This window comes from Apium graveolens, chromosome 2, assembly GCF_009905375.1.
Source record: "Apium graveolens cultivar Ventura chromosome 2, ASM990537v1, whole genome shotgun sequence".
Lineage (NCBI taxonomy): Eukaryota > Viridiplantae > Streptophyta > Magnoliopsida > Apiales > Apiaceae > Apium > Apium graveolens.
This window is the reverse complement of record NC_133648.1, coordinates 192,744,511-192,770,899: the sequence shown is the minus strand read 5'-3', so window position 1 is coordinate 192,770,899 and position 26,389 is coordinate 192,744,511. Positions and strand designations below refer to the sequence as shown.

Genomic DNA, 26,389 nt, shown 5'->3' with positions numbered 1-26,389 from the left:
TTTGGCTTCCTACATTCTGTGGCAAAGTGTCCCAACTCATTGCAGTTATAGCATCTAATGGTGCCCCGATCAACCATCCCTGTTTGGTATCCACCACTGCTGGTGTTAGAGGATGAAGATCCACCTTTCTGGAATTTGTTGTAGTTGGACTTGTACTTCAGCTTGGGATTCCTCTTGAATCTGACATGGGAGAATCTCTTGACAATTTGGGCCATTGACTCGTCTTCCAATTGCTCCAGCTCTTCCAAGGAATAAAAATCATCACTTGATTGATTTGTAGTAGGAGGATCATATTCTGCTACTAACATATTTTCCTCAGCCTTGGAATACTGTACCATTCTCTCCAATTGTTGAGATTGCTGTTGTTGTTGACCTTCAGCTACAAGTGCAGTAGATGTGCTGACCATTCTATCCTTCCCGTAGACTTCCTTCTGTTGAATCTGCTCCAACTCATAAGTTTTTAACACTCCATAGAGCCTGTCCAAAGAAATCTCACTCAGATCTCTAGCTTCTCTAATGGCAGTGATTCTATGTTCAAGATGAGCTGGCAGTGTTAAAAGGAACTTTTTGTTGACCTCCCTGATTGAATAATACTTTCCATTGATGTTCAGGTTGTTGATCAACGCATTGTACCTCTCAAACACTTCAGTAATTCCTTCTCCTGGATTTGATTTGAAATGTTCATATTCAGAGGTTAGGATTTCCAACTTGTTCTCCCTAACTTCCTCTGTGCCTTCATTAATCACCTCAATAGTTTCCCACATGTGTTTGGAATTTTTACAGTTCATCACATGTCTGTTCATCAAGGGATCAAGGGAATCAATTAATATTAATTGAAGGCTGGCATCCAAGGAGGCTTCTTCCTTCTCAGCAGGAGTAAAATCTTCAGGCTCTTTTGGATAGGTTCTAGCTTCAGTAGTCACCACACCATCTATTATTACCTCCGGTTCAATAACCATCGGAGTTTTTATACCCTTCTTTAACAAGTTTGAATATTTGGGATTTGCAACTTGTAAAAATAATAGCATCTTCTTCTTCCACATGATATAATTCTCTTTATCAAATTGTGGAATTTTAACGGTTCCAACTTTATGTGAAGTCATTATGAATTTTTGAATAAATAAAAATTCAAGGAGTTGAAAAATCACAAAAGTCTAGGATCTTGATTTGTTCGTTAATCAGAAGGCTCTGATACCAATTGTTGGGTCCCAATGTGTTTGTAGAAGGGGGGTTGAATACAAACGTTACCAAATAATCGAATAAAATGCGGAATAAAAAATGTGAAACAAAATTCAAGTTAAATAAAAATATTATTAAACTTGAAAGGTGTTACAACAACTGTATCGATTACAAGGGTTTAATCTCAAATCAATTATCACAAATCTAGAATAAATTCGACATGAACTTTTTCTATTTTTTGCAATAATTAGAATCAAATGCTAAACGCGATTTGAGATTAAGTTCTAGGGATTTTAATCCGCTAGATTGATACACAAGAACAAGATAAAGATTTCTAGTGGATTAGATTTAACATTACAATCTAGAAATTATGATCTTGAATAAAGCAGATGAAGAATAATATGTTTCAGAGGCGGCTGCACTTTTGTTCTTGTATTTTGATTGAGATGATAAATGATATGCTGCTTCTCTGCTTCTATTTAATCAATCAGCTGAATCAATTGAATTGGAATGACAATCCTTTAAGCTTGCAAGACTTTCGGTAGGACAATTGAATGAACTAGCAAGACAATCTGAATGAACTAGCAAGACAATCAGAATGAACTAGCAAGACAATCATCCTCCTGATGTAACTTTCGGTGTGACAATTGAATCTGGCCTAGCATGACAATCGGTATGACAATCCTGATTGTCATGCTAGTTCATTTTCAATTGTCTTGCTGATTTAATGCTTGAATTTAATCCAATTAAACTTCTGAAAATTCCTAAAATTCCTAGAATTAAATCAGAATTAATTAATCAATTAATTCAATTAATAAATAAATTATTCTTCGCAGATATAATTTATTTTCTTAATTAAATTAGATGACTTAATTAATTAATAGAGAATTAATTCTAGTCTTGAGCAGCAACAATTCTTCTGCAAATCTTCTGAAAATCACTGAAAATTATGAATCAATTCCACCACTTCAACGTTGACACTCGATGTACTGTCTGGTTCATGAGTGACTAACTTCCGTGACGTTTCTTCATGTCTTGACTCTGACACTTTGATTTTCTTCAGATTAAATCCTTGTAATTAATTGATACTCTGACGAGATCTCTGTCACTTGAATAAATCCACAATCTTGACTTATATCACTGAGGCATGATCAATTTCTTGAACTTCTTCCAGTGAATTAACTCCTCAAGTCTGTAGATGAACCTTGTTTCTGAATCCTTTGACAGATATTACTTTGCGAGATCTCTCTGACGGTCGATCCACTATTTACTTATTACATTCTTATTTGAGTTGAGTTGAATCCTCGAATATACAAATAGGCTATGACATATGACTTACAGGGTTCAACATCAGTATCATAAGAAAAACTGGTAAATGATAAAACTCAAAGAAAGAAAAGCAAGGAAACCATTAAGTCTGTTAAGAAAGAAAAGAACATAGGACTTTTGTCAGCAAGACAATTGAAAAAGAAAATATCCGAGGTTACTGATAAACCTCAAGTAAAGAGTCCTAAAAGAAACAGGAATGGTAATCAAGGTATTTCTAAGGATTCAAATTACGAGGTTGTTCCTAATGCTCCTATGAAAACTTGTTTTAACTGTGGAAATACTAATCATCTTGCTATTGATTGCAGGAGGAATAAGAAAAGGAAAAATACTATTCCTGAGTCTGATCTTATGGGTAGATCAGTATTTTATAAACCACAAAATCCTTGTTTTCATTGTGGTAGTAGTTGGCATTCGATTTATACTTGTAGTTCTTATCACAAGTTGTATCACAATTACTATGAACCTTTGCCTAAGTTTAATAAAGTTGTTTGTGTGATTAATTCTGTTGGTTTTACTAAACTTGCTTCTAACAAGACAAATCCTGAAAAAGGAAAGATTATCAAAAGTACTTCTAACACACAAAGGATTAAGTTGTCCAAAAGGAGGGCCCAACAAGTGTGGGTCCTTAAAAATCCTTCTAATTAATTATTCTTCTGATTGCAGGGTAACAAGAAAAATACACTTGTCTTGGATAGTGGATGTTCAAGACACATGACTGGAAATAAATTCCTGCTGTCATAATTTGAGAAGAAGGTTGGCCCAGATGTATCTTATGGAGATGGAAATGTAGGACATACTCTGGGATATGGCAACTTGATAATTGGAAAGGTAGCAATAGAGAATGTAGCTCTGGTGGAAGGACTAAAGCATAATCTTTTGAGCATCAGTCAAATCACTGACAGAGGTTATCATGTTATATTCTATGACTCACACTGCGAAATTATTCATAACAAGTCAAAGAAAATTGTCCTGATAGGATACAGACATGGTAACATTTATGAAGCAAAGCTACATGAAAGTCTTGAAAAGGAAGCTACCTGCATTATCTCTAAGGCATCAGTAGATGAGAGCTGGAACTGGCATAAGAAGCTCCAACATCTCAACTTTAACTCAATCAATGAACTTGCCAAGAAGGAGCTTGTAATAGGATTGCCAAACATGTTATACTCAAGTGATGGTCTTTGTGATGCTTGCCAAAAGTCTAAACAAAGAAGAGTGTCTTTCAAAAGCAAAACATAATTCTCTATCTCTGAGCCATATCACATGTTGCACCTGGACCTTTTTGGACCAGTGAACATAATGTCCATCAACAAGAAAAGGTACACACTTGTAACTGTTGATAATTTCAATAGATATAAATGGGTCTGTTTTCTACACAGGAAAGATGAAGCTCCAGAAATTCTTCTAGACCACATAAGGCAAATTGAAAATGGATATACTCACAAAGTGAAAGTCCTGAGAAGTGATAATGGCATTGAATTCAAGAACTCGAAGATGGAGGAATTCTGTAAGTATAAAGGCATAGAGCAACAATTCTCAGCTCCTGGTACACCTCAGCAAAATGGTATTGTTGAGAGGAAAAACATAACCTTAATTGAAGCTGGCAAAACTCGGCTAGAAGAAGCAAAACTACCCACTTACTTCTGGGCTAAAGCAGTAAACACAACATGTTATACTCAGAATGTCACTCTGATAAATAGACATGGTGTTACTCCTTATCAAATGCTAAAAGAAAAGAAGCCCAGTCTCAAACATCTTCATGTATTTGGATGTAAGTGCTTTATTTTAAGAACTCATACTGATCAGCTTGGAAAGTTTGAATCAAAGGCTGATGAAGGAATCTTTGTTGGATACTCACCATCAAAAGCTTACAGAGTGTTCAATCTAAGAACACACACTGTAGTAGTCTCCATCAATGTATCTTTTGATGATAAGAAGATTCCTGGTTTTGAAGAAGACATTTATGCAAGTTTAATCTTTGCAAATAAAAATGCATTGTTGGAATCTGGATCAAACTCTAATGAACTGTCAAATCCTAATGATCCAAATCCTGACACTCCTTCAGATTCTGAAGATAATCATTGTGCTAATAAGCCTGCACAAGTTGAGGGGGAGCAACAATAAAGGTCAGCTGATGATGCTAACACTAAAGATTCATCTCAAAGTTCTTCTCAATCCAATGCTGATTCAACATCAGAAGAACATGAGTCAAGTCCCAATATTTCATCAGGAAATGACCCAACGGATTCAGGGGGAGCCTCAAATGCATTTGATGAGGCATATAATTCAGGGGGAGCATCTAGTTCTAGAAGGACACTTCCCAGTGCAAGAAAATGGACTAAGGATCATACTCCTGATCTGATAATTGGAAATGCTGATGATGGTGTAAAGACAAGAAGTGCAACTCAGAATGAATGTTTATATCATAATCTACTTTCAAAAGAAGAGCCAAGAAAGTAGAAGATACACTCAAGGATGCAGATTGGGTCATGGCTATGCAAGAAGAATTGAATGAGTTCGAAAGAAATAAAGTATGGAAGCTAGTGCCTAGACCTAAGAACGGGTCAATTGTGGGCACAAAGTGGGTCTTTAGAAATAAGACTGATTCTGATGGACCAATCATCAGAAACAAGACAATATTGGTGGCAAAAGGATATTCCCAACAGGAAGGTATTGACTATGATGAGACATTTGATCCCGTTGCTAGGCTGGAAGCAATCAGAATTTTCTTAGCATATGTTGCTCACAAGAAGTTCAAAGTCTTCCAGATGGATGTCAAGAGTGCATTTCTCAATGGAAAACTTGAAGAACAAGTCTATGTTGAACAACCACCAGGATTTGTGGATCCTAAACATCCTGACTATGTTTACAGACTTGATAAAGCACTCTATGGACTGAAGCAAGCACCTAGAGCATGGTATGAAACCCTTGCTCAGTTTTTACTTGAAAGTGGATTCAAAAGAGGTACAATAGATAAAACCCTGCTTTATCTGAATAAAGGTAAAGATTTGCTTTTAGTTCAAATTTATGTTGATGATATCATTTTTAGATCAATTAATCAAACACTGTAATAAGTTTTCAAAGTTGACGCAATCAATATATCAAATGAGTATGATGGGAAAGATAAATTACTTCATTGGCTTGCAGATTAAACAGACTGATAATGACATCTATATCAATCAGTCCAAGTACACAAGAAATCTACTGAAGAGGTTTAATATGCAAGAAAGTGCAACTGCAAGTACTCCTATGGCAACTGCTACAAAACTTGATCCAAATGAAGGTACATCAGTTGATGTGATAACCTACAGAGGTATGATTGGATCTCTGTTATATCTAACTGCTAGTAGGCCATACATTATGTTTTCCACTTGTTTGTGTGCAAGATTTCAGGCAAATCCATGGGAGCCACATCTTATTGCAGTAAAGAGAATTTTCAGATACCTCAAGGGTACTGTTTCTCTTGGACTTTGGTATGCAAGAGAAGCTGATTTTGCTTTATGTGGTTATTCAGATGCTGATTTTGCTGGATGCAAAATAGACAGGAAAAGTACATCAGGAAGCTGTCAGTTCTTGGGAGGCAGATTAGTCTCATGTTTCAGCAAGAAACAGAAATCTATTTCTACTTTAACTGCTGAGGCTGAATATATTGCACCTGGAAGTTGCTGTGCTCAGTTGTTATGGATGAGAAATCAGCTCATGGACTATGGATTATCATTCTCAAAAATTCCTATTTATTGTGATAATCAAAGTGTTATTGCTATGACAGAAAATTCGGTGCAACACTCTCTTACAAAGCACATCAGTATCAGATATCACTTCATAAGAGAGCATGTCATGGAAGGAACCATAGAGCTTTATTTTGTTCCTACTGAACAACAGCTGGCTGATATCTTCACAAAGTCATTACCTGAAGCAACATTTACAAAGCTTGTGAATGAACTTGGTATGGTTAATTGGGACAAGTAAATTTTTATTTTATCTATTTGATCAAATCCTGATGTATATTGATCAAATCCTGATATGTCCTAAATGCTGTGATTTTTAGATATTATGCCAGAAATATGTGATGTATTATTTATGTGCATGTGAAATAAAATATTTATTTGCTAAGTGTGCATGTATAATGTCATGATTATAATCAGTCTAGGGAACCGCGTCTTTTCAAGATATTCTTTAGTTAAAGTCTTAAGTTAACTCTAGAGTTAATTTGTTTTTTTACCAAACCCTTGAGTCCTTCTCTATTACCAACTCTTTGGTTATTTAAACCAACACTCATCAGACTTCTCATTATTCTGAAACACAAACTCTCTAAATCTCTATTCCTCATCCTATTTTTCTATCAAAAACATGAGCTTCTTAAACATGTTCTTTGATTATCCGACATTTACAGTTGAGTTTTGTTGCGGTGAGTGGGAACAGGAGTGGCACATCTCTGCCATTCCTGATGAGATTTGGAGCTGGGTTCCACAAGATATCTATACTGATCTCTTGATTTTCTGGATGGACTACTATCGCCATCTGGTTCATATGGAAGAAGATCGTTTGGAAGTCATCTGTCAGTAATAACAAATTATTCGTCTTGCTGTGCTCTTTGTTGAAGACAGAAAGAAAAGGCTCTGAACATCCATCCCTCATTTGGTCTTCCTGACTTATCTCCCTTTCCCCCTTCTCATTATCATCAACTTTGTCAGGCTTTTTAGCCCAAGGGGACGATGAGTAAGATTAGGAGTAGTACTTAGAAGTTAGGAAAACTTTTGTAATTGAAGCATGCATTGTAATCGAAATTTCATGATATAAATCTTTATCTATTAATGAAATTTTTCGTTTACAACTTCTTCATATTTGTCTATAAGAATGTATATGCATGTGAATATTTTCATTGAAGCCTGTTAATCTTTACTTCATCTACTTGAACTGTATTTCTTGATGAATGTTTTGATTAAAATTGTGGTTGCTAATAATTTGTGATGCTTTGACAAACAAATATTGAATTTGAATCGACATATCCTGAGTTAGTCAAATCCTGACAGAAGAAAGGTCTCAAATCCTGAAGACAGGTCAGCACGTTCTAATTCAGATTATTAGTGTTAATCAATCTATGAGTAAGCTTTATTATTGCAATTAAGTGTCTCACTTAATTAGTGATTAATGGTGGATTATTAGATAAACAAATTTCTATGGTTGTGTCTTGATATAACTGTATGTATTTTGTATTTACTTCCGCAATTTCCTCCACCGTCAAACTCAATTACTCAGTAATTCTTTCCTGTTCGAAGTCAAATTCGCTAGGCTACCTTCTTCATACGAGTGTGTTAAACATATTTCTGAATAGTGAAGCTATAAAACTAGAAGAAATTCTGTGACACAATTCATCATACATATAATTTCACTGCGCATATCTCACACTTACTCTCTCTCACAAGATATTCACATCATGACAACTTCTGAATTTTCACCACTCTTTAGTCAAACCACAATCATTCATGGAAACACATTTGGCACTAACAATTACTTACCTCTGCTTACACATCAGCAGCTACCATCATCTTTTCATGATATTCAGGATTTTCTCCTTCTATGTCCAATTGGGTATGCTCTCACAAATCCTGTTAAGGTATCATACAGGGCTGTCATGCAGGTCTGGAACACATCAGTGGTTAATTCAACACATACTGGCTTTTCTTTTGAGTATAAGGACCAAAGATATGAAGTTGATGCTGACATTCTGCTTCAAGCCTTGAGATTGCCTGCTCTTGATGGTGCTCCTGATACTCATACCAATGAGCAGCTGTTTGATATGCTAAGGACTTTAGGCTATCAAGGAGAAATCACAACCATTGGAAAGCTGGTCAGGACTAAACTGAAAAGAGAGTGGAATTTTTTCTTTGACTGCATCAGTAGATGTTTCTTGAATAAGACAACTAACTTTGATGCTCTTCCATCCACTTCCCTGAAAATTGGGTACTCATTTCTTAACTCTGGTAATTTTGATTATAATAATACTATATTACAGTTCATAATTGCTAGGATAGCAGATGCTTCAAGAGTAATAAGGTATACTATATTTTTACAACTGATTTTCACTTATCTATACCCTAATGATATTTTAGATAATGATGAATTACTCCCTGTTTTTCTAATTTCTGAGAAAGCAATCACTGATCATATCGAAAGGGATGAAAATAATAAATTTTCAGGACCACCCTTTCTTCCTAGAGAGGTCAAGCAATTTCTGTTGAGAAATAGACCTACTCCTACACAAGTGCCTCCAAATCCTGATGCTAGCACCTCTGTCACAGTTCCTGATGCTAAGACTCAAGAAATCACCCATCTTGTTTCTAACCCAAGCATTTATTCTTCCAAACAGCAAACACAACAAGCTTCTAAATTAGCCTCCTCTGCTGTCTCTCAAAAGACATCAGTTGTAACAAAGAAAAGGTTGTTTAAGAAATCTGTCACATCTGGACAGAATGCTAAACAAGTCTCACTGAGTGAGAGAGAGAGAAGAAAGAAGACTGCTTTCCAATCAGGAAAAGAAGACTGATCATTCATGAAGATTCTGAATCAGATGATCAGATGCCAATAGGATCCTTATCTACATTCAAGAAGTCCATTGATCAAAATCCTGATGACTTGATTGACACTACTAGAATCAAGGAGCCAACTACTGATGCTAGTGCTCTACTTGACAAGCTTCCAGTAATTGAAGCAACTGCTGAACACAAGAAAACTGCAAAGAGTCAGTTGAAAATAAGAAGTGAAGAAGTAGTTGGATATATCAGAAAGAAGAAGAAGACTCAGCCTCTTGACAAGGATGTTAGTACACAAGAACCTAGGTCTCAAAGGGATTTATCAACTGCAACACATCCAGTCACACAAGAACCATCTTATCAAAGGGAAGATGTAGACACTGAGGCTGCACAAATCATTGTTAATATTGCTCAGAGTGATCTTCTTGCAGACTCTGTTCAACTACTCCAGGAAAAGCAAACTCATCAGGAGATACCGTCACGAGTGGATACAATCATTGATGATCCTATTTTTGAGAAGAGCACACAAGAACCTTCACCAAGCATTGCTGAAGTAACTCACATGTCTCAGACTCCACAAGAACCATCAGTTCAAAGTACTGATGCTGGTCTTTCAACTTCTCCTAACAGATCAAATCCTGATGATACATCGACTCCTACTGAGAATCATCCTTCAACCGTACTAGCTACAATTGATGATCTATTACTAGTTGCTAGTTTAAAAAAGCATCCTAATGTGCTATTTGTTCCTCCACTTTCATCACTTCCACTTGAGGAATCACCTTCAGGTATTGCTAACTTCTCATATATTCTCATGTTTATATGATTATAAATAGTCTCTTATTTGAGGTTACCTCTATTTATATGACAAGCATACAACTCTTCTCAACCATCTCTTATTTCTTTGCTATATGTGTGATTGAACCTTTCGGTGAGACTGTGTGAAAATAATAAAAAAAAAAGAAAATATTTTGAGTGGCAGTCTCCTGTACTGGCAAAAGAAGAGGTAGTTTTGAGACAAGAATCTTATAACTTTTTCTTTACTTATAAAGTTTCTTCTGTGAGAATAATATTATTCTTAAAAGTAATATATTGTGTGAGAAGTGATGAGATCACTTGAAAAGAACAGAGAGATTTAGGTGTTACTATGTTTCTGTTTCAGGATCACATCAGCCACATGTATCTCTTGCAAAGATTCTATATAAAGGCAAGGCAATTCTGCCTGATTCTGCACATCCTTCTGATGGCTTGTCTGACTCTGACAATGATAGTGATGACGATGATCCTGATACCGCTCAGCTTAAGTCTGTAATTGATGCATCTAAGAAGTCCAATGTTGGTTCTTCTTCGCACTTCACTGAACATCCTTCTTATTATAATTCTAATGTTGAGTATTTCAGACAGACATAATGGGATTATAAATGAAGACTTGCAAATATTTCTATCTCATCTGCTGTTGGCCTGCAACACATTCATCGTGCTTATGATGAAATTCAAACTCCTGATCTGAAGTTGCATCTTAAGGCCACATCTATTTCTGTTAAAGGAATTCACTCTGAACTTGATGAAATGAAGAAGTCTCATGCTGGTGTCAAAGAGAAAATTGATGGATTTTTGCTTCACACACCTAACTCAGCTGAAATCAAAAGTGTGAAAAATACCATCAAAGATGTTGTTAAATCTCAAGACAGCATGGCCTCTAGACTTTCTTTCTTGGAAGACAAGGTTTCTTCTATAGGTGATAAACTGGATGCTCTATTTTCTCTTCTTTCAAATACTGATGCCAAAAAGGGGGAGAAGATAGTTGCTACAAAATGTACACCAGATTCTATTCAGACAAAGGATAAAGATATTGATGATGACGGTGATAAGAATAATCCAGTTATAGATGTTCAAATTTCTTCTACTGCTCAACAACTTCAACATTCCAAGAAGAATGATTCTTCAGGACAAAGGAAGTCTACTAGTGCTTATAAAGCCAAGCACAAGACTACTGCTGGTGCTCATGAGGATGATGACATTACAATCTCAAATTTAGCAGAAGCTAAAGGGATGTTCTTTCCTTACAGACATAAGGAAACAGGTGAAGAGATTGTCTTATACTACAAAGACAAGAAGTTTGAGCAAAAGAATGCTAGGAGTGCTCTTGGGTATATAACTGAAGAATTTCCTGATCTAACACCTGAAGAAGCAGTTATGCAACAAAAAGAGCTTTTGGCTTAAATTGAAGCTGAAGCTAACACTTTTAAAGAAAGAGGAAAAAAAGGTGGTAGATCTGCAAGAGCAAGAGGAAGAGAAAGAGGTGGAAGAACTTCTGAATCAAGGCAAGTGACTGCATTCAACTCTACTTTTCTGAATTTTCTACCCAGAGAAGGTTATGTTCCTGTACAAGAAAATGAAGAAGATAAAGAAGTTCAGAAGCCAGAAGAGTTGATTATACCAAGGAAGAAAAGATCAACCACTGACATTGATCAAGCTGATACAGCAAATCAGAATGTAACTCCTGATGCAGACACAAATCCTGAGATAAAAGCAGATCCTGATGCTGTGAACCTGATAACTGATTTTAACTCTGATGAAAAAGTGATCAAAGCATTAAATGAGTCAGCTCCTTCTCTAGTAATCACTCCTCATATTTCAGAGGCTGATGAAAAAGAAAAGATTGATAGAAGGAAAGCTGATCAAGAGTGCAAAGAATATTTGCAGAGAGTTTTAAAATCAAAGAGGGAGCTATGGAATAAAGCAGAAGGGAAGACTGATGATTTGTCTTCAAACTATGCCCCTCTCGACAAGAAGAATAGAAGATGGAAAGACATCCATGTATTCAATTATTCTAAAGGGTTCAAGCATGTTGAATTTGTGTCAGCTGGGTTAAGAGATTCTATCTCAGAACAGGAAGATGTTGATAAGTCCATCAAGAAGCCTTCTTGGGTGGTATACAATGAAAAACTAAAACTTATCAAATCTCGAACCAGAGGAGGTATTGGTTATTCCATTATGGAGATCTTAGAATCTGATCTGCTGGATACAGATACTCTGACAGAAAATCTTGGTGAAAGAATTTCTCCTTCATATCTTGAGAAAGTTGAAGCTGTGAAGATTGTTCATAGAAAGATAAATGATAATGATGTCAGAGAAGAGATTCCGTACTTTTTCAGAGATGGTAAAGTAAAAAGCTTTACGTTGCAACAACTCTTAATGAAGACTGTGACATAATTGAAATACATTCACTATCTTCTTAGAGTTGAGAACAAAGTCACCAGAATCTGGTCTTCTATGATACTTGAAATGATTAGAAGAAGAGTCATGACAAAAGATGATAAATACAATGGTGATTATTTTCCTAAGTACAGAACTTATACTAGTCAAGAAATGCAGATGAAAAAGGGAGCTGCAGTGCTACAAGTTTTTCTCAACAGTCCTCAGTTATCCTTCGGTCCTGATCATGAAGATGTCAGTTTAAGCTTCATGTTGATTGGTGATCTTAAGATAAGCAAAAGCTCAATTTCTAAGTTAAGATAAGCTATCTATCATCTTGGAGAAGACACTGAAGAGAAGAGAGAGTTGAAGAAAAAGCTTGTTAAAGTCTTACGAGACAAGGAGGAAGAAAGATTAAAGAACTTTCTTGGAATAACTGTCAGTTATCTGAAGATACTGAAGTAAGCTTTACTCCTTGTATATTTTGTAGATTGGTTTTGGCATCATTGAGAATGGAGTTTATGCTTCATTGCATTAAGCATAAATTGGGGGAGATTGTTACATATTGAATTCTCAATGATCAGAAGAAGCTCAAGATCTGGCTGTTCGGATGTCATCAGGATCTGATGTACCGTCAGGATTGGGTATGTCATCAGCATTTGTATGACATTAGTATTTGAAGACAGTCAGCATTAGAGGATTTGTTCTATTCCTTATAATGTGGAGCAAATATTTGTTACGTCTGAGTTATAGGAATTTATCTGTTTAGTTTAAGATATGTATCAGTTTCAGTTAATTTTTGATAATACATATCTTAGATAAATTTGTTGTAGCTGTGTAGTATATAAACACAGTTTAGGTCATCACTTGGTGTACAACACTCGAGGATCATTCGACCTAGCAGCTCTCAAGAACATCAATATTTCTTCAGAGGATTTTGTAACAGTTTTTATTAGATATATAAAAAGCTGTTATATTTTATTACTTGTTCGAAACATTTTTACAATTGTATTCAACCCCCCTTAAACAATTGTATCTTTACTGGGCAACACTTTTTCTTATTGCTAGTTGAGTTATACTTAGGGATTTGCTTGTTGAACTCTAACAAACAAGTAGGGGGAGATTGTAAAGCATAATATAACGTAATATGTAATCGATAAAATACAAATCAACATGAAACAAAAACAGATAAATAATATTAAACTGTGAAGCACAAGAACCCTGAAGATGAAGACTGGATAAATACAAAGAATCAAAAGATAGAATTAATGCTCTAAGTCCATAACCAGGTCATGGGAAGAAGTTCAATAATATGTTCAAGCCTTCATAAAGAATAAAATAACAAAGGACTTCCAGTTTCAGTGAAATAATTTTGATTTGAAGTATTACAGATCAGGGTTTAGTGATTGAAGTGATGAATAATCAACTGAGATGTATCAGTTCAGGATTGCAAAGGAAATTGAATTAAATCAATTCATGTTAGTTATTTGTGGACCAGACTAGTGCACCAAAAGTCAACATATCAGAAATAAATTTATTCAGTTATATAGAAGAATTGTTATTGATACAAATATTGAGCTCAAGAAGGGAAAAATATGCTAAGTCAAATATCATACTAGTGATCGCAAGTCAGAAATTGTTCTAAGGCAAAGTCAACTTGTTTGTGGTCGCAAGTCAGGAAATACTGCAAGAAAATGACTAAGTAGAATCACAGTGCTTGTGGTTGCCAGTAAGAAGATTTTTTCTAAGGCAAATACATGCCTTGTGGTCGCAAGTCAGGAACAAGTGAGAAGCTCTTGTGGTCGCCACTAAGCAGAAAACTCTCCAAGGACAAATGAATCACAGTGGACGCAAGTAAGAATTAAACACTTGCTATCCCTTGGTCGCAAGTAAGAATTAAACACTTTCTATCGTGTGGTCGCAAGTAAGAGTAAAAGGTATTATTTCCCCCTTGGTCGACATTAAAGAGTTGATACATTCTTTGAACAGAAGCAATGGAATTGAATTGTGTGGACACAATTATGCCACATGTCCAAAGAAATTGAAAGTCTACAAAATAAGCAAAATGAATTCATTTCATTCAATTATCTTCCTTAGCAACCAACTGTATTTTTACGAAGCTCCATTGAAGGCTCTTTTATTAAGCTTGTAAACATATTATTGTTCTGTCAAATTTATTGTAGTTAATCATTAAATTGATTAGATCGTAGCAACCTTAAAATTTATATTAATAAAATAATATATTCCTCGAATTGTTTTGTATCTATTTTGATTATGTATATTTAATGAAGAACTTGTAACGAATCGAAAAGATAGTAGGTATCATATTCACCCCCCTTCTACGATACTTTGGGACTAACACTCAAGGATATCAAACAGAGGATGGAGATGTATTTGAATGTTCTTGAAACAAATCTACTCAAGAAATTCTTTGATGATGCTACTGGATTTACTAGAGTTCAAGACTGATGTTAAAGTTTGAAAGCACTGACTCTAAGACTGTATATATGTTTGCATCTCTGCATTTAGATAGTTTTGACATCATCAATTAAGAACTTGTACATATTTACATAATACACAAGTTGGGGGAGATTGTTAGAAAAAATTGATGATATCAGTATTTAAACTATCAGAGTTTATTGATCAGCATTTGATATCAGTATTTAAACTATCAGAGTTTATTGATCATCATTTAATATCAGTTTTTGATAGAGATGACGTCATCATCATTTACCATCAGTATTTGCTGATTAGCTTTTGTCATCATGATTTATTCACATCAGTATATGTTGAGCTGGAAATCAGGAGATAACAAAGGAGAAAATATTTGCAGAATTTATGTTTGTTTAAGACTTTACTTATTGTAGCAATCAATAGATGGATATGTTATAGGATTCCTTATTGTATTGTAATAGGATTCATTATTGATTGTGTAACTGTGTAATATATAAACACATATTAGGTTTACACTTATGTGTTACAAATAGTTATATTATTCACATAACCTAACAGCTCTCAAATATATTTGTTCATACTTTGAGAGAGTATTGTAATCAGTTTTTATACATCAATAATTAAAACTGTTGATTCAATTGTGTCTGTTATTTCGATTTGATTATTTAACTATATTCACCCCTCTACAGTTGATTAAAGGCCTAACATAAACTATTACTTTAAGATGTTCACACCTTGATCACCATTAGGACCTTAAGGAATGCAAGATTAAATGTACAGTCGCCATGATCTTAGTTCATGTCGCCTTCTACAAGCACTAAAGCTTAAATATGTTTTAATGCAAGATGAGGTCGCCTTCTAGGCCTTGGGAGTCATCATGTCGCCTTGAACAACTCCCTAGGTTTCCTTGGATTTTTCAAGGCAAAATGGAGAAGGCGACTAGAGCAAGGTTGGTGTCACCTTCCAACTCTCCCTTGTAGTTCAAGTCGCCTCTAAAGACTTAAACAAGGCTAGAGTTGCCTTCTACTCCAGCTCAGGTCACCATCTAATTTTAAGGAAGGATCCAAGTTGCCTTGAAGCAAGATGGTGGTCTCTTAGTAGCGTCAAAGTACCTAATCGCCCGGTAGAAAGGCCTTGGTCGCCTCCAAGGAACTTTTGGTCGCCTTGTTACTTGGTGACATCACTTGAAATTCAAATCAAGTGGTCAAGAAGTGGCCACATCACCTGCCTCTCAAGTCATATCAATCTATATAATCAATCTAGAACAATAAGGAAATCAACACTTCTCTTAGCAAACACAGCGAAACTCTGCGAAATAAATTCTCAGCTTCTTTTGATTCGATTTTTTGAGTTTTATGATTAGAAGTACTGTAAAATTTTCTACACAACATTAAAGACTTAAACAACTACATTCACAAGTTATGGATCTATGTTTTGATAGCTTATTTGATAAGAATTATAACTTATTTGAGTGATAGAATAACCTTAGATTAACAGCCTATTATATTGTTATCTTCTTGTATTTGTTACTTCAAATTTTTAGTATTTGAAGGTATAAGCAAACACCGAGATTTATTTTCTTAACAAAAGAATTGAACCCTGAATATTGTGTTTAGTCATAATAATTTTAATTCCGCTGCTTAAATCTTGATAAAAATGATGAACATACATTAATCCCATTTATATGTGTACTTTGGACCTAACCGCTCTCTTCAATTAGCCGTTATCGTCCTTCATCATCTGGAAGTGGCTTATCCAATAACCGGAGGCCCTATTTCTTGCTTTAATCTTATTTTCTTTCAATAATACTCATCCTTGGTTGAGGTGTGTTTTCAGTACCCAACTATTTGGGTTGTGTGTAATCTCTATTCCCGAGAGTTTAATATGTCGTCCTGATATGTGAGTTGTTTTTTGTTGAAAATGAGTTATATGATATTTTGGGAATATGTAATGATCGCATCGAAGTGTTGTGGAAACGATCATGAAAATCGCAAGAGCCCAATTTTCACATTGTTTCATAATATAGGTTATTTATACCTGCGATCTCAATTAATATATATGAACATTGTGCATTTAGATTTAATTGTATAAAGGTTAATTGTAGTGCTGATATTTTATGGAAACATCGAAAATTATATAGGTTGGATTGCTAAGGAGACTATTAAATTCACTCTTAGTTTCAAGAATTTGTGTATTCAATTGTTAAGCAACTCAGAAACAAAATGATAAATTATTTTGCTCGTTTATTTTTTTTAAGAAGATCGAAAGTTAGAATGACAAGTTTAGCATAATTTAGTTTATTTTGAATAAAAATATGGGTGTAAATTTTTCATTAGTTTTTGTGATTAAAGTTTGCAATAATTTTTGTTTATATAATTTTAAACCATATTAACATATACTAATTAATGTATTACATTATTATATGCCTATACATACATATATATTGTATTTCTAGATTTGTAATCAGTTTGATTAACACGGGAATATATTAGTTTTAACCCAAAATGAATATCTATAATGGTATTAATTGTTATATCATATTACAATTTTTTAGAAAAATGTAATAGTCAATAATTAAGGTTAAAAAACATGTTAGATAACATAATAATAGTTGATAAAATATTCTAAAAATATTTTATCACAAGAATAGTAAAATATAAAAAGTCAATGATGTCTGGTGACCGGTATTATCGTGTAATGGGCTAATGGCTGACACCATATTTCTTTTTAATATTAAAATTTCGTGACTAAAAAAAAAAATTAGAAATAAAAATTACAAAAAAGTAAGGTTGTACTGGTACCAAACTCAACGAGTTGAGTCGTGAAGTGGAGTTAATTGAGGGATCGGGTCGAAGCTATAATTTGGGCGCTAATAAACCCTAATATTTGGGGAAAAACACAAGGAACGAACATGGATGCGAAAGATATACTGGGAATTCCCAAAACGACACCGTCTTTACCTCACGAAAAGAAATCTAGACCCCCGAAAGATTCTCAGAGAAAGCCCGATGGCATTTCTCGTGAGGTTGAATTCTTAAATCATATCACTTTTTGGTTGCATTGTGTAAATTAGGGTTTTTATTAATTGTTGAAATTGTAGGTTTATGCACTTACTGGTGGCTTGGCACCGCTTATGCCGTCGATAGATGTTAATCAGTTGAAGAAACGTACTCAAGCTGAGAATGAGAAGGTGTTCTTTTAGTAGTTTATTTATCGTAATTAGTTTATTTGTAAGGATTAGAGCTTTAAACACACGATTTAGTTGGATATTTGGTTTTGCTGCGTTTTTATTTGGAAATTGGAAACCCTCGTATCACTCCCTTTCTTTAGAGGGCTAGTTGTTGGGATTAATTTCTTTCTGCAACTTTACTACCTTCGGTGATTTATCAATTTTAATTGTAAATGGTTTTCTTATTTCTTTCAGTACTTCTATTTGTAACTTTAAAATATTGTTTCTTGTTACAGATTACATGGCAGTGGCTTCCTTTTACCAGTTCTGCCCGCAAAGATAATTTGCAACTTTACCACTGGGTGCGTACTGGTACCATCTCACCTGTACACAAACTGTTAAGTGGAGGTCCTCAAGTACTCATTTTTTCGATTAATTTGCAGGTCAGAGTTGTAAATGGTGTGCCCCCTACAGGTGATTATTCCTTTGCCAAGTATAATAAGGTAAATTTCTAGCATGTTTCGTAATTCTAATATCTGTCACGTGTGGGAACTTAGTGTTAGCTAAATAGCATAATTTTTTGTCTTTTTACCTATTTTTTTAGTTGCTCTATTGTATGTAACATTGCTTCTCCTTTTCTCATGAACTTGCATATGACAATTCAATTTGGGGCAGTCAATTGATGTGATCAAATACACTGATGTGGAATACGAAAAGTTCTTGGAGGATCCTGTAAGTATCACTTTAGGGCTGATGTTACATGTTCTTTGTATTAAGTATGGTGTTCATTCATATTTTGACACTTGATAATTAAGAGGATCTACTTCTTGGTGTTATTTTTGACTAAAAAAAAGTTCTTTTATCCACTGCATGGGTCTATCCTGAAGAAAATAAGTATTTGTACAATTTTTTGTTGGACTAGTAATTTTTTGCATAGAAGATGATAAAAAGAATACTAATGAAAATTTTTGAGTGAATAAAATTTAAATAATTAAGAAAGAATGCATGCAAAACTATACGCAACTATGCTTATTCAAACTTTACCGTATGGTAGGGGTGGCAATATGGACCGAAACCCGTTTACCCAACCCAAACCGATCCATCTTTTAGGGTCTTGGATCAATTTAAAATCTCATATTAAATATGGATTTGGATTGGGTCAAAGAACACATATATTTGATTTGGTTAGGGTCTAAACTGTGATTACCCATATTACCCATATTTTATGAAATTTCAATCCATTCACTTGAAATGACTCTCAAAATTGGGCGTTTCACTGATTCACGTGGGCTGCTATAAGAGGCCGAATTGATGATGGCCGAGTTGACCCGGTAACTCGATAAAAAAATAGTTTATATTCTATTTGTAGGCTTTTTTTGGTCGGGTGTTCTATAGCTTAGTTGTATGTATATGCGTATATACACATACCTTATATATTCGTGTGTATCTGAAGCTTGTAATGACTGACAGACCAAACTAATTTGCTTTGTGAAATATGTGAGCTCCATTCATAAAAAATGAATCTAATAATAATATTTTCAAGAAGTCCCAGGTGCTGTAGAAGATGGTACAAAGTACAAACTTTTTTTATATAGCATTGTGGAGTTATTATTTTAGCCTTTAGTTTCATATTACATCATATATAAATTGAATTAATATACTTTGTTATTTTATCAAAAAAAAATTGTGAGAAAAATAGTTTACCCATATTTTGACCCGGAACCATTATAACTCAAACCAAATTTAACCCATTTTTTAATTAAATATTGGTCAAATATAATTTTGGGTCACAACCTAACCCTGATCAATATTTACTGATAAAAAACCGACCCAAATCCATTTTTTGCCACCCCTACCGTATGGGAAGGTCAAGAAAAAAATTTGTAATCAGCATCTGAATTGGGTGAGGTAGTTTCTGGCACAGGGTTTTTATAAGCAGTGAAATGAGTGACATACATGTTCCTCGATTAAATCAACAGATAAAATTGTAAATTAGCAGGATAGTATTTGATGTGCCAACGTCTCTCTGTACATCTCAAAGTTTAATAGTATCACTTAATTGAACATAGGAAAGTATACCGTTTTGCCAAGGGGTATTGAGTATTTGAGATGATACTATTCGGTTTTTGTTCAACTGTTCTTCATTTAATATATATGAATGGATAAGATTATCAGATGTACTTCTCTGTCTACTCTAGTTAGGGGTGTAAGGGTGTTATTATATGATTTTTCTCTTTTTACTAAGTAGACGAGAATTCTGTATCTAGTCAGCACTTGATAAGAGCTAAGAAGTTGAATACGGGTGTGAGGATGCGGGTATGTAGTGCGGGGATGCGTGGATTTGAAAATGATGTTAATATGGTGATCTAGGTCCAGGGTGTTACAACACATATGAAGATATTATAAATATGTATTATATATGTGATTATATGATTGATAAATCCATAGACGGGAATGTAAATAGAAAACTTCCCCTGGGAAAGCCTCACGGCCTGGTGGTCGGAACTATTAATTTTGTAGAGGTAAATACAAATTAATACTTTACTTTTTGTTTTAGCAGTTAACCCCAGTTTCTAGTACGAAGTGTAGAATGAAATATTACAGTTGGGATTGTACGAGTATCTTAGTAGTGAAGTATTTAGAACAGGGGTGCGTTAGGTAACCAAAGTATTCCTGCTTCCTAGATGAAGAGCTTTTTACAAGTCTGCTGAATCTCAAACACATAAATTCCCAGATTCAAGATATGATATGATTTTTTCCTTAGTGTCTGCCGATTTTTACAAATGATTACACTCGACACCTAATTTTTTCCATGTCCTTGTAACCAAGTGTTTATGTTTGTTTATTTGTTAGGCATGGACCAGGGAAGAAACTGATCAGCTATTCGATTTGTGTGGCCGCTTTGATCTTCGTTTTGTTGTGATAGCTGATAAGTTACCATATTCTCGAACCGTGGAAGAACTGAAAAATCGATACTATAGTGGTACATTAGCTATTATGTTTCTGTCTTGGCGCTTTGTTGCCCATTTACAGTTTATGGTGATAAATGTGTTTATCAGTCTTTATGATTGACATATTCGATTTGCTTGCGAGTAAATTTTGCATTTGTTGATAGTGATGACTTTTTACATGTGTAGTTTCACGAGCTATAGTGATTGCAAGGGCTTCTTCTCCAGCTGATGTTTCTGGGCATCCTCTTGTTAAGGTTCTACATCACTGCTCAATTGTTTCCTGCATAAGCAAACTGTTTATATTAAATTTATACAAAGTACTGTATGGCTTATTTGAAATTCACAATCCTGCTTGTAAATCTATTGCTTGTTACTCTGCTTTAGGATCCATACAACCTTGCTCAAGAGACAGAGCGCAAGCGTGCTTTGTCAATGATTCTTTCACAGTCAAAGCACCAAGAGCGCAGAGATGCTGAGGTAACAATTACCTTCATCTTGATATCCACTACCCCTATTTTATTCTTAAACATGCAGGCTCAGTACTTTCTAATATTTATATGTTTCTGCAACAATTTTATATCAGGTTTATGCTGAAGCGAAGAGAATTATGGAGGCACGAATGGCTGCGAAGGCAAGAGTCACTTTGAATTCGATATATTTTCCTTCTTTCATAAATATTCTTGTTTAAAAGAAGCACCGACATATATATACAACCAAAAGTTTGTAGCGTGTGATGCTTTTACTTATTCAGTTCTAGTGGCTCTGAATTCTTAGTCATGTTCTAATCATGAAATTATCCATCCATTTGGATTTTCTATCACTCGTTTCTGATTAATTTGAGGACTTAAAATGCAGTAGATAAAATGTAATCGCAGTGCATTAATTGACAAATTAACATCTTATGTTGAATATTCCTTTTTCTTCACATGTAATTAAAATTGCTCTTAATGTCACATGAGTAGGTTTAGAGTTCATTCCTCATCATTCCCATCCTAAGTCCCCTCCTCCCTCATTCTAGTAAAAAAGCAAAAAACAATTTTATTTATTTATTCTTTTACACCATGTTTTTTACAAGTTTAATATTTGCAGTAGGCTTGCTTGTATAATAAGACTGTTGTACTTCAATACTCAGGCTGCCCAAGATTCTGAATTAATCCCCATATTGACTGGTGGTGCTGGGGATGCTGAGAGGGACAATGTTAATGTAGATGATGCATCACCTTCTTCAAATCCTCAGTCAGGTGTCCCTCCGATATCTATCGCCGAGACTGCCTCAGCCTCAGCTTCGCTGCGCATGGTAATTTATCAATCATGGTTCCTCCACTTCTCAGTTTTTTTGCTGGTTGATAATGAGTGCAATTGTTAAGTAACCAGCACTCCTGAAACCGTAAGGTATGAGGAATATGCCTTAGTTGGATCGTATACAATATATAACACACTCCCTCGCTCGGACAAACAAACAGCAGGCAATGCTAGACACACAAATAAATTTAAATATTGGGGGTGAGAGGGCTCGAACCCAAGACCTCATAATCCCATGTTTAGTAACCAGCATCCCTGAAACGTGAAGGCGCTAGGAAGAGGCCTTATTCTGTATGTTTATATATTTAATGATCACTAATGCATAGCCTCGTTACCATCATATAGACCTTATCTATATAAAACAAATCGACATGGTCGTATCTGAATTAGTTTTATCACTCTGATATACTACTTGTCGTTACTTGTATGCTCCTTTCCCTTGTTTGATTTCACACTTAACATCTTTTTTCTTTATTTATTTATAAACAATTCTAGGCATATGTTGTCCACTTTTTTGTTTTGTTTATACTTATAGACCTTTCTAAGCATATAACTCTTCTTTCGTATTATCACTTTTGCATAGTAATAGCGATCCTAGATATATTTGGACAAGAAATGTTAAACTTACCCAGCTGACAAGATTTGTTTTTCCAGCTTCGGGTGTATTTGCGGACTTATGGATTTGAGCAAATGGTGCAAGCTGCAAGCTCATCAGCTGGACTTCGAACTATCAAACGAGTTGAGCAAATATTACAAGATCTCGGGGTATAGTTCACAGCTTAAACTTAAATGGTAGATAATATTTATCCCATGCAAGCATGAATTTATGAAATTGCATGTCACTCAGGCAAAGAGAGTATTCTGCAAGATACTATTCTGCTTACCACATTATATTTGTTTCCTGTACCACTGAGCTAAATATTTTAGTCTGAAATCACTTCACAGTCATGAAAATAGATGACTCCTATGTCATTAAAAAATGTGACGGTGCAAAACGTTTTTTCCCATGAAAATATCTAGGATGGGGTATATTGAGAACATTTTATCGCCAAAAATAATATATTGATAGTAGAGCATTCAACATACAATATCTTGATATGCATGCAGAAATAAACTTAAACCCTTTTTATGGGACTCCCAGAGTTTATCATTATCAATATACATAATTTTCATATATTTGTGACAGACCCGAATACCTTTCTGTAATACTCCCTCCATCCCATTTTATTATTCTCTTTTGAATAATTCACGCATATTAAGAATAGTTGGTTGAATTGTATATTTCAAGTCTTACCCTTATTTATTGCATTTTATCTATGACTAGAGTAAAGTTGCATTGGAAATGATAAAAAGAAGAGGGTAAATTAAAAATTTTGTTAATAAATTTGCATTGGATATGGGATAATATTTTTTTTAAAGAGACTACTATTTTGGGATGGAGGGAGTATTAATTGTAGTTGCTTAATTGAAGAAATTTTCATTATAAAATAAATAGAAAAAAACTAATAGAAAATAGATAGAAGAGACCTTCTTCTTGGTTTTCTCTACAAGTGAATGCGTCTGCCTATTCTGTTCTTTTCACAGGTTAATATGAAACCGAAGGTTCCGACCAAAGCTGTTTGTGAAGAACATCTGGAATTAAGAAAAGAGATACTTACTCTTCTGAATCTTCAGAAACAGGTATTTTCTTTGTCTGTTTTGAATTCTGTGGTTTGCACTTCTAGCCCTTTTTATGCTCCACTCTGTCTAGCACCTCTGCCACTCTGCCTATCGAGACATAGATTTTTATGTTAATGCAGTCTAAGCTATAAATACTTGATTTTCCAGGTATGGTATCTCACTTTCCCATTTGATTCCTCAAGTCATCCTCTTTCTATTTCCAAGTAAAAAGATGTACGTGGTCTGCGATGTAAAACTAGTAAAATTTAAGTGGTTGATGTCAATAATAATCTGCAATGATGTGCTTGTTATAACTGAATTATTAGAAGTCTGTCCTACGGAGGAATTTACATATGCAAGCATAAGATATATCATATTTGAAAGTTGCTGTGATTACACTTTTGTATTTAAAAGCATATTTGGTCAAAGATGTACAGGTATTAAACAGAAACATTTTATTTTTGGACTGTGTGGCCCTTTGGTGGGTTTGAGATGGTAATGATGAACTATAGAGAGGTCACACTTTAGGGACTGTATTTTAGCTTGTAGATTATAATCATAATATTGATAATAGTTATATTTTCTTGGTACTGTGAACTGCTTGTATTATTCCTAGGACAGTATTAGTTATGGAATGTCAGAGTACTTACCAATATTTCATTCCCTTGGTTCAGTAATTTGTTAATACGGTGGTTTGTAACCTGTAAGTGGCAATAGAAGCAAATATGTTATAAAATTGAAAATAGCCCTTACAGTTTAGGGCAAATACAGAATTAAGTCGCAAGTATTATGTACCTACCATATTTATATGACTTTTGAAAGTCTCTTAATTTTTTATTACTTTTTTTTCAGTTCCAGTACAAGGAGGCTGAAGGTTCATCTTACCGTGAGGGTTCATATCCTGAGACACCAGGAACTCCAAAAGTCAGTGATTGGTTGATCCTATATATAATATACACTGCATCGTATTGTAGGGTAGAATATGGATTGCAATGCAGTACGTAGTTATCGTACCATCTGTTAGTCTAATCCACCTGAACGCTCAGGCTAGTCTGATACTCAATCTGACCATTTACTTAAATAATTGGTGGTTAAATGTGCATTCATTCACCATAATTGTGAGAGCATGCTTAAAACCTTAGGACATTCGAACATCTTCTACTACAAAATTGTTTGTCAATGTCTATTTCAGCCTAAATTATTAATGACAGTCTGTTTGCAGAGTTTCCAGCGTATTTTAGATCAGGATAGGACATTCATTCCAGACTCCACAGGTTTTGGAGGTAATAAGATATTAGCAGCTATTTTTGTTTGTAATTAGCAAGTAGTTGATGATTATTTGTTTAAGAAAGGCAAAAGGGAAAGATTGATCTTCAGCCGAACCGATTTTTTTTGAAGTCCAGTTGTATTTATTTATTCAACTGAATTTTCAGGGGAGCACATTGTCAAAAAGGAGCAGAAACGTAAGGTAAATCGCATGTTTTTTTTCCTTAAAGCTCTCTTGCGTTCTTGCTTATTTGGTCAAAATCTTCACAATTGCATTTTCTCATTCTGTGCAATCTTTCCTTTCCGAAGGCACCAGGAAGACCAACTGACGCCTCATCTTCACCAGCTAACAAAAGGCCAAGAAAGCTAAAAAATTCGGATGAATAACTTGTATGCATCACCTGAGATCGCAGGTGGCATAGTAAAGTATCTTGATTACTCTCAATAACTAAACATAGTTGTTTCAATTGAAAATCTTCTCAAACTAATTGGCTGTCTACACAGGTATTACGCACTTGCAAAAAATACCAAACATCACAACAGCAGCAAGCTCAATCAGATAGCGCACAGGGCTGTAAACATACCCCTAGGGAATGTGCCTCTTTTTAGGATCATTGACTTTGTATATTATCGTACAAATCTGATCATTATGTGACTTGGCATGGGCTTTGGCGCAAAATCTCGATTCACAGTTGTGTTCTGCACGGGCATATTTTTTTAGAGGTCTATTGCTAAACCAATTGTAATTTACTAATTTGTGTGTACTGTTGGTGCAAAATCTCATCTTACCCTTGTGTTCAATCGCATATTTATTTGGAGTTCTATTGCTGATCCAGTTGTAACTTGCTAATTTGTAGTAACTCTTTGATATAGATGCGTTTTATGGTTTTCTTCTGTCTGCACTACCTAGACCCTAATCAGTGGTATATGAGGTTATGTTACAGAACTTCAGTGCTTGATTCAACACAGTTACAAATAAGAATTAGAGTTTTATGGTTTAATAATTTAAACCATAAAAATCTAACTTTCATCTACTTTAAATGCGTGTCTACATATTAATAATTTTTGGTTAAACGCACGTTAGGATGTAACATTTTTGGTGGAGAAGAATGAAGTACCTAAACATGATTAGCCCAAACAACAAAGAGTTTGGTCTGTTAGTTGGACGCACACAGACCGGTTATGAATAGGTTTAGTTGAAAATATTTTTAAGTTATTTATGTAAAATAAAATTTCTATATATTTTCAGTGAATATTCGTATTAAAACTTCTCATATTAATTGTTCAAAGAATAACTAGACCTATATGAAATAACCTAGGTTAACCAGAGAATTGTGAAATTATTTATT

General features: G+C 34.6%; 1 protein-coding gene across 3 annotated transcripts; it reads left to right on the top strand.

Moving 5' to 3' along the window:
• The first annotated feature begins 17,484 nt into the window (after positions 1–17,484).
• LOC141708029 (SWR1-complex protein 4) lies at positions 17,485–25,934 on the top strand. Of its 3 annotated transcripts, none has more exons than XM_074511495.1 (17): positions 17,486–17,718; positions 17,794–17,883; positions 18,159–18,224; positions 18,306–18,365; positions 18,538–18,594; positions 20,716–20,845; positions 21,000–21,067; positions 21,198–21,290; positions 21,397–21,444; positions 21,946–22,110; positions 22,770–22,880; positions 23,700–23,795; positions 24,627–24,698; positions 24,997–25,057; positions 25,208–25,242; positions 25,350–25,453; positions 25,545–25,934. In XM_074511495.1, the coding sequence occupies exons 1-16, from the start codon at positions 17,605–17,607 to the stop codon at positions 25,425–25,427; spliced, it is 1,344 nt and encodes a 447-aa protein (XP_074367596.1). In that variant the 5' UTR covers positions 17,486–17,604; the 3' UTR covers positions 25,428–25,453; positions 25,545–25,934. The 3 variants fall into 3 exon arrangements, 2 of the variants coding, with proteins under 2 accessions (XP_074367596.1, XP_074367597.1); XM_074511496.1 differs by having other exon boundaries at positions 25,350–25,466; XR_012569318.1 differs by lacking the exon at positions 25,545–25,934 and having other exon boundaries at positions 17,485–17,718; positions 24,986–25,057; positions 25,350–25,451.
• The last annotated feature ends 455 nt before the right edge of the window (positions 25,935–26,389 follow it).